The sequence below is a fragment of the Cydia fagiglandana genome, chromosome 3 (assembly GCF_963556715.1).
Source record: "Cydia fagiglandana chromosome 3, ilCydFagi1.1, whole genome shotgun sequence".
Classification (NCBI taxonomy): Eukaryota; Metazoa; Arthropoda; class Insecta; order Lepidoptera; family Tortricidae; genus Cydia; species Cydia fagiglandana.
Genome location: NC_085934.1, coordinates 16,610,167 through 16,619,549, shown reverse-complemented (window position 1 = coordinate 16,619,549; position 9,383 = coordinate 16,610,167). Strand labels below are relative to the sequence as shown.

At 37.0% G+C, this 9,383-nt stretch overlaps 1 protein-coding gene across 2 annotated transcripts; it reads left to right on the top strand.

The window, feature by feature from the left end:
* The first annotated feature begins 696 nt into the window (after positions 1-696).
* Positions 697-8,805, top strand: LOC134680232 (voltage-dependent calcium channel subunit alpha-2/delta-4-like). Of its 2 annotated transcripts, XM_063539320.1 has the most exons (19): positions 697-874; positions 1,243-1,324; positions 1,688-1,798; positions 1,920-2,199; positions 2,280-2,803; positions 2,886-3,111; positions 3,387-3,523; positions 3,593-3,631; positions 3,947-4,081; positions 4,235-4,309; positions 4,404-4,585; positions 4,673-4,873; positions 5,087-5,238; positions 6,139-6,418; positions 6,553-6,847; positions 7,153-7,386; positions 7,476-7,578; positions 7,668-8,083; positions 8,613-8,805. In XM_063539320.1, the coding sequence occupies exons 1-19, from the start codon at positions 786-788 to the stop codon at positions 8,724-8,726; spliced, it is 3,675 nt and encodes a 1,224-aa protein (XP_063395390.1). In that variant the 5' UTR covers positions 697-785; the 3' UTR covers positions 8,727-8,805. The 2 variants fall into 2 exon arrangements, with proteins under 2 accessions (XP_063395390.1, XP_063395391.1); XM_063539321.1 differs by lacking the exon at positions 4,673-4,873.
* The last annotated feature ends 578 nt before the right edge of the window (positions 8,806-9,383 follow it).

Genomic DNA, 9,383 nt, shown 5'->3' with positions numbered 1-9,383 from the left:
GGAATAGACGCAGCACGTGCGTCGGCCGCGATACACGCGCGCTCGCGCCGCGCCGTCTAACACCCCAAAACTTAAATCTGACATACGTTACGACCTTGCGAGATTAAGAAAACCAAGAGAAAGCAGTGTAAAAAATTGTAAGTTGATAAAGAAACGAGTTTCAGATAGTTTAGAGAATCAGTTTAATTATAACATTCAATTCACAATGCAATTCCAATGCTAAATAAATATTACTAGGCCTCGAATGATTTAAGTAAATTATAGTCCGGTAAATTCTATTCACTAAAAAGTTCGCGAATTATTCCAGGTTCGTTTTAATCTACAACACATATTATAATTTCTAGATTTTTTAAAAATAAAACTGTAAAATAATTATATTTTATTAATTTTATACGCTCAAAAATACAATAAAAAATGTATGCGTTAAACAGCAATGGCAGATTGGAATTTGACCAATAATTATTAGAAGAAAAGATTCCGAGATCAAAGAAAATTTTAATAGAATAAATCAAATAATATTAGATAAAAAATGTACTCGTAGTGGTAACGTCAAAACAATAAACTTCCAGGAAAAATACTAAAGGATGATTCTTATGTGCTGGTGTGAATAATGGTGTGAGTAATCTATAATAATCTGCGAGGTTTTATATTTGATTTGTATTTCTCGTAGTCGACTACAAATGGAGTAGACCAGGTGCAATGATAAAAAAACAAAGGGGTTTGATAAGTGATTTCAACAATTTGATGTAACCATTTAAGTGTGTTAAGCCGTAAAGTTTTCTACAATGCGCGAGGCAGGCCTAGCACTTTGTGCTCTCTTGATATTATTACCAGAGCCACCTGTCTGCAGTCAAGAGCCACAAAATGCCAACATGTAAGTACCATTAATTAGTTTCTACACATATTTATTGTCATTTATAGCTGAGTAGGTTACCTATTTTAAACCCAGTCGTCGAAGGTAGAATAGCACTCAGCTCTTTATTAAGAATAGATACCTACTCACCACACGACTAGTCTAGAAATTAAAACCGTGTAGGGCGGATCTAAGAAGTTGTTGCATTACAAAATCCATTACAATTAATTTCTATAAGGATAGGTGGGGTAAGCGAAACTATGGGCCAAGGGGACACTTGCAAAAATATGCCATGTCGGGCCTTAAAATATCTCCATGCCATATTTTATCTAAATCGGTTCAGCGGTTATTGGATATTAGTTAGTATGTATATACACATTTTGTTTTAGAGTAAGAGAATGGGGCAGAACGTTGGGCATGGAGCTGTGGAAACTTAATGAGGCCTTGACCAAAGCTGAGAAAATAAGACTTGTAAGTATAAATGATGGAATGTTTTTTAATATTGGGGAAATGCCTACATACGTCTATCAATTGTTTTATTTTTACAAAATCGGCCAATGGAATTCAATGTAATTGACTTCTCATAAATGTGTGACATTCTAAGAACCTTTTAAAATTTATTAATTGGGGCCGTAGCTAAGATAACAATAGTTTAACGATAAAGACGGCAAAAGCCAATTGATAAGTAAAATGTGACGGGATGACAGATGCGACAAAAAAATTTGACAGTTAATCTTCGATGGTTGATGGCGTTTTCTATAAACGATTGGCACTTAGCTAGTAGTAGGTAGTAGTTAAGTGAGCTTACGTAATACTTACAGTATACTGTTACAGAATTACAAAACTATGAATGCAAGCGTCAAACAGAAAGATGGAGGACAAATATTACGGTCCTCACTGACATCAGTCGGAACAATGCTAACAAAGAAAATAAACGCTGTGAAAGTAAGTCAAGCTAATAGAAAACCTCCTTTTCTCTTCTATTTCACTTATAATCGCACAGTAAACGAAAATAGAGCTCAGCGTATTCGGTCTAAGACATTTTGTACCAATTAATTGTTTGCAGTGCATCCACGCAACCGCCATTGAGTTAGCACGGGAGTTCAATGGCACGGTCGACGAGGATTTTCAGTACTGCTCCGCCAAGTATTCGGAATTTATGGTTGTTGATGAGTATACCAATGAAACTACGTTACTCACAAGCGTTACAGAAAAACCCGCCTTTGTTATCAAGGAAAAACGCCATTATGAGACGATTTATCTAGAAAATGATTCTCATTTTTATGATATCGCCGTCAACATAAATCGAAGCTGCGTGCATATCCCCACCAACATATATTTCAAAGGTTATTTGCTAATCAGTATTGTTTGAGAAAAGGTTTGCAATTTACGTGAAATTGCTGCTATAATTAATTTTATTTCGTAGACGAGGACGCAAAAAATGCAATTCATTGGACAAGAGGCCTCAATGACGTCTTCATAAAAAATTACCAAGCTGACCCGTCTCTGTCATGGCAATATTTCGGGACTACGTATGGTATCCTACGTTTTTTCCCAGCTATGCCTTGGAACATGAGGAAAACTGACACCTATGACTGCCGGGTACAGTCTTGGTACATCGAAGCCGCCACCTGCTCCAAAGACGTCGTTGTCCTTTTTGATATATCCGGATCCATGACTGGCTTCAAGAACTACGTGGCAAGGACAACTTTAAAATCTCTGTTGGATACCTTATCTAACAATGACTACGTTAACGTTTACACTGTTAGTGACAATACTGACCAAGTAATGAATTGTTCTGAAGGGCTAGTTCAAGCGACAAAAGAAAATATAGGAACTTTAATGGATATCCTAACGCCAACAGACGAAGGAAAAAACCACAAGATACCACTGAATGGTATTGCCAATTTTACTAAAGCGTATATAAAGGCTTTCGCTACGTTGAAAGAAGTAAGACAAAACCGTACGTACGTTTTAAAATTAGATGTGCCAAGTTTATGAGGTCTGTTAAAGACATTAAATTTCGTTTCAGCGAAGAAATGAAACCGACTGCAATGTTGCGAGTACTGGAGGTTGTAACCAATTGGTAATGGTGATCACAGATTACGCTTTCGAAAACCTTTCTGCAGTATTTGACGAACATAACAGAGAAGTAATAGATGGAGTGATGTATACACCTGTCAGGGTATTCACGTACCTTATTGGAAGAGAAATGGCAGGCCTCGCAGAGTTACAGCAAATGGCTTGTTACAATAGAGGTAAGAAACACCCCTAAAAAATAATCAATTGTTATCAAATGTTAAGTAATGTGTCATATTATAGTTTGGTTCTCCAGATACAATTAACTTTTGCTTACTGAAACCCTAAACATAGTCTTCCTATTAGGACTTGCACGTCATCCCTTCCCTAAATACCAAACTGGCAAAATTCCAGATTCACGATATACCCAGCAGCCAATAATATTTGGTTACTAAATAATCTGATATAATAGGCGCTTAATGTATCGCAAATCTGGTATTTTGCATTTCTCCAGGTTACTTCGTCCACATCCACTCTGTGGAGGAAGTGCAACAGCAAGTTCTGAAGTACATCAATGTGATAGCTTTACCTATGGTTCTGAATGGGTCAGAGCCTCCTCCCACATGGACACACGCCAGTATGGACCATACGGTAAGGTTTTTTCAACAAATTAATTACAGTTTTATATTGTTTAATATAACATTGAAATTACTTTTACAGAGAACATATGATTGGGGAGTTAGCCCAGACGTTACCAAGGTAAGATATTTTCGTTAAATAAGTGGGATACATATTGTAAAACGACTTTCATAATAATCTTAGGAGTACCTAGTATGTTTTTTTATGTAAATGGTGACATACCGTAATATTATTTAATTAGCCACATGTAAAATTAATGTAGGTACGTAAAAATACTAGCACAAAGGTCGCGTAAGCTTGACGTAAATGACTTATATTATATATAAATTTACAATATCTCAAAAAATCTATTGATAATTAAATGAAATAGAAGTAGGTATTGGATTTTGCGATATTAACTAGAAGCAACGTATAACATAAAATTAGTAATTGCAGCCGGATGAGGACAAGTTGGTGACTTCAGTTGCTATCCCTGCGTTCGACAGATACAATGAGAATGCCACTTTGCTGGGCGTGGCTGGCACCGATGTTCCAATCGACAGCATCTCTAAGTTAGCACAACCTAACCAGGTAATTCTCAGTGGACGACGCGCGTCAAAACTCACACCGGTAGCAAAAAACCCCCGCGTTTCCCTCATTCCATCTCGAGTTTAAAGATTTGCTTTGAAATCGGAAATCTGCCGTTGGACAATCTGTACAATATTGTTCGATGTTTTGTTTCAGCTAGGTGTTAACGGGTACTCATTCATTGTTAGTAACAACGGATATCTTTTACTACACCCCCTATTAAAGACTTCCGTAAGTATCCATGGAATCCAATACACAAATTAATTAAAAATTTCAAACAAGTAGTTTAAATGTTAAAAGTATGTAATCAATTCAAATTTTAAAGATCAATGGGGCTCTGCAAGTGAACTACAACAGCGTGGACTTTGTTGAGGTGGAACAAGTAGATGATGGAAAGGATTCGCGCGAGCTGGGTGATGAGATTAAATGGCTACGTCAAAACCTCACTGAGGCCGTTAACGGAAGGATGACTAATATTGAAGTGCTCTTTCATTACGACGATATGAGGTGCCGTTAAATCAACATCCATGTGACACAATATATTTTTTATTCGTAAACATAGGGTTAGTATGTAATTTCAAATTAATTATCCAGGAGGATATCACGAGTCAAACATGACTACTTCTTCAGCGAGCTGGTGGGTACGCCATTTTCGATGGGTATCTCTCTTCCAGTGGGATACGGTGACACGGAAATGGTACTTAATAGCAATCCCCTCGAACCCACGCAAGAGGATCACGCTCAGTTCAATGTGACAGACTTCTTTAGATACAGCTACAGAGTACATCCTGAGTGGTAAACGACCTATTAATCCTATTATTCAATATCTTTTCCCTATTGAGATCCAAAGTTCCACCCTCTATTTTGCCACTCCCTCCATTTTATCGCATGTTTGTTATTTTGAATGAGTCATTTTATGGTTTTTGATTAATTTATTCTTGCTAATAAAAAAGTCCGAACTCTCCGCATTTATTGCATTAACCATACTTATATTTTCTGTTTTATTAGGGTTTATTGCAAGTATCATTATTTGGAGGGACACGAATCAGATAGTCCTGAAATAGAAGTATGGAACTTCTTGGTCAATATATCAAAGGCCGAAATCGACGTAACCAGGAAACAGTATCAGGAAGAAACCTCCAATGAATTCTCGGTAGAAAGTAGGTAAAATTATGAATTACGTACTTGCATGCACCAGTAGTACTTACCTAAACATAATTGTGTATTGTCACCAAAAATGTTTTCTTAACTGACAGGAAAAACGTAAAACGAAAAGTTAAGCTGATGAAAAAAGGTTCTTGAGTGTCGACTAAGTATTTTAAAACACAAATGAGAAAACCTCCAAAAATTCACTACCTATGTTCAATCACAGGATACGGTGTTGCAGATATAGTACAGTCATTATAGATTTTGACCCGTGAATAATTCGTTATTGGATTTTTTTTTCATAGGTCATAGGACAAATTCAAAACATTTTCACCATCTCGTTTATTTTCAACTTTACGGCATAAATGAAGAGGACTAAACTTGTAGAGGATCAAATTTTGAATTTGTCGCTTTTCTTCAAATTTAATTTCCAAAATATCGATCCTAGACGAAAAATTGTGAGAACCAAACTTGTAGAGAATCAAATTTCCTACAATTTCTGTCCTCACGGTTTTAATGTAAAATCAAAAATGACCAAGTTATTCAAGAAAATACGTTTTTCGTATATACGCAGGAGCCTGATTCAGTCTACTTTTTGAATGTACACTCCCAGTGACCCTCCCGAGGGACCTATGAAAAAAAAATCCAAGAACTAATTATTCACGGGTAGGGTCGGTTTTTTGGATAAAATGACTGTACTAATATGAGGGCTAGACAATTTGAGTAGCAATTAAGGTTTTTCGGCTTGATTATAATGATTACCTACTAATGATAGGTAACATTATTCTATGCAAAAAATAATGTTTCCTTCTAGAATTTTGCTCATTATAATATATATAAATTAGCCATCAAAATGTGATTAAAAAAAACTAAGGACTGTAAGTAACCTGAAAATTATATTTGTATTTTTAAAGCTCACTGTGGAGACGCTCAGACGCCTATCGATAAAGATGACTACTACTGCAATGAGGATCTAGTTAAGCAGTTAGTCTTCGACGCGAAGCTTTCATATCCTTACTTCCACAACTGGTCAGATTATACCGAACACGACGTTGAACTAACCAAGAAATACGGAGTTACCGTGAGATTCATTATGACTTCAAGTGGGTTTACCAGGTGGCATTATCTATATGATGATGACAAGAATGAATGGGTAGACGACGACGGGTACCCACACAAGAATTACTCTGGGAAGTAAGTAGTTTTTTTAGGAATTTCTAACAGCCCATTATCATTGTGAGAAAATATATTTCCATTCCGACATCAATCTATTTTCAGAAGGTCATAATGAGAATGTTACCGCCTATACTGAAATGTTCTTTTTTTAGGGTGCTTGGTGATCACTACGCAACATCAATAGAAATGACACCATACAAAGCTGCAGTTCTACAGAGCATGATTAATACAGAGTCCCTTGTAGTTGCCTCACCGTTACCAATCCTCGACCCGGCTGTAAAAAACCGGCCTCCAGTTATCAATGAATATGGTGACGTCACCCTTACCGCAAGTTACGCTATCTTCTATACAGAAAATTCAAGTGACACGCCAGCTTCCGTCGTGGGCTTCCAATTTTCACATTCGCGTTTTCGTGACAGATTTATGGATATCTCAACAGAAGAAAATGTACGTTGCTTATACTAAAACATATTTACCTACCTAATACTTAATGAGATAATGAGCTGATAGCATCTTTAGCCAATAAAACCGACTTCACGCAAAGATGATTTCCAAAAGTAATGCACGAATTACACTACAAAAATACCCAAAGTACACTAGGTGTAATATTAAACGACTGTGAAATATACCCTTTCACAAGAAAGAAAGTCGACATTAAAACCCTCTGATAAAAAAGCACGAATGTAAGCGAATATTTAAAGGATTTTTAAAAATAGTTCTATAAATATACAAACTGCCCTTATTAATTTCAGGGATTATCATGCAATAGCAGCGATTACGAATGTTACATTATAGACAGTTCAGGTTACGTGGTGATGTCTATGGATCATGAGGAAGTGGGTCAATTCTTCGGCGTCATCCATCCTTTAGTATTGCAATCGCTCATATACAAGGAGATATTCGAACACGTCGAAGTGTTTAACTACCAGACCCTGTGCCCAGATTCAATGTTGGGGGATCCTAACTGCTCATGGACACTTAGCACGGTAGACCAACTTTAAACAAAATAAATAAATACTTAATTAAATTTCAACTTTATATTTCATTCATGCTTAATCTTATTTTAATTTTTCAGCCATTTACTTTAATAAAATGGTTGCTAGCGGAATTCTTAATATTATTGGGAGATCTGTACCATTGGAATCACTACGCTTATGCAAACGTGATTTTTGAATACGGTAACATCTCATTTATGATTGTGCGACGTTATGAGTATTAGTAAGAACATTCTCTAAGATTATCTAATGATATATACATTATTTTACAGAGGATTATGTAGAAGCTACAACAACAACAGCACCAGAAACAGAAAAAGAAGTACCAAAGGAACCAATATCTGTGGAGGACGAGAAAACGTTTTCTTGCGACCACCGGATTAGCCTTTACATATTGAACCAGACACACTTTTTGAAGACGGTCGAGGACAACCCAGTTACCTACGAGGATGAAGTAGGGGAATGCAATCCTCGATATTGGGCGTCCTACGTGGACCATACGAATTTGCTTTTGATGTTGATCGAGAAGGTGGACCATGAGAATTTCAGTGAAAGTTGCGAGAAACCGCCGACGACGAGACCGGAGCCGACGCCAAACTCAACTGATAGCCGCGAGCCGTGCCACAAACTAGGGCTGGGCATGCTGCCGCGGCGAAGACTAGAGGGATGTTTTACATATCATGAACTGGTAAGTTTTTTTTCTACAATCTACTATGTTAAATGGATAAAAAATGATCCACAGATATTTCTCTTAAGATATTTTTTGTTTTCCTAAAAAAAAGTTTTTTCACTTCACTCATTCCGAAAAGTGCTTTTTCATCCCTGCCAGGAGTCAAAGTTGCACTTTTCTGTTGTAGGACATTTTATTGCCAGTATAAAATATTAACACAATGAAATATGAAAACAGTATGCACATAATCGATTACAACTTATTTATAATCGATTACGTGCTAACTATTTTTTAGCTCGGCTCCCTCCGAACTTGAATCCCACACAGGTACAGGTACAGTCGCCATCAGATATATCGGAGCGGCCAAGGTGTTCACAATATCTGAACGCGCAATCTAATGCCTTGACAATAGAGGCGTGTTCAGATATTTGTGAACACCTTGGCCGCTCCGATATATCTGATGGCGACTGTACGCCTAGGATTCAATGTACGCCCACGACGTAAACATGTAATTTTCCTCCCTTGTGACACAATCTACATATTTCAGGAAGCCAATGCATCAGTATGCGGATTAGCGACTACATCAGTGGCCACTCCTCAGTTCATTGCATTTTCAACGTTACTGAGTGCCCTTGGATCCCGATTGATATGTTTGTGGTAATTTATTCGTTCGTTGCTCGTATTTGTACTGTTGTTTGTTTTTGTTATAACCAATAAATTTTATTACTGCAGTTTTTCGTCGTTACTATTAAGTATATGACCTCATAATTAGGGATCATCCATTAATTACGTCACACGAATTTCTAGGTTTTTTGACCCCTCCCCCCCCTCCTTGTCACACTTGGTCACATTTTGCTAATCCCTCCCCACCTGGTGTGACGTCACATTTTAGGCAATATTTATTTCAACAAAATCGGCAATACACGACATTATTTAAAAAAAATTTGGTAAAAGAAATATTAGTAATTTTATAACACAAAACCAATTAGGAACGAAAATTACCTACTTCTAAAACCCTCATTATTTAAATGTTCAGCGAATAAAAAAATGTAAATTAATTTTCGGCTACTGATGAATAGTGATGAAGTTAAAGTGACGTCACAATGTTTGTGACTCCCCCCTCCCCCATGTCACAACATGTCACATTTTCTTGATCCCTCCCACCCCCTAAACGTGTGACGTAATTAATGGATGACGCCTTATTAGGCTACCGTACCAAAACTCGCGCGGTTATCAACTTATCAATTATCACACATGCGAATTCGCACGTGTGGCTCCGGTGTATGAGCGTGACAGTTATAGCGATAGGTACTTACAT

Excerpts from the sequence above, each read along its gene's own strand:
- LOC134680232 (XM_063539320.1), top strand. The coding sequence starts at position 786 with ATGCGCGAGGCAGGCCTAGCACTTTGTGCTCTCTTGATATTATTACCA. Across the intron at positions 3,524-3,592 it reads ACGCCAGTATGGACCATACG|AGAACATATGATTGGGGAGT; the intron begins GTAAGGTTTTTT and ends TTACTTTTACAG. Across the intron at positions 4,586-4,672 it reads TTTCATTACGACGATATGAG|GAGGATATCACGAGTCAAAC; the intron begins GTGCCGTTAAAT and ends TTAATTATCCAG.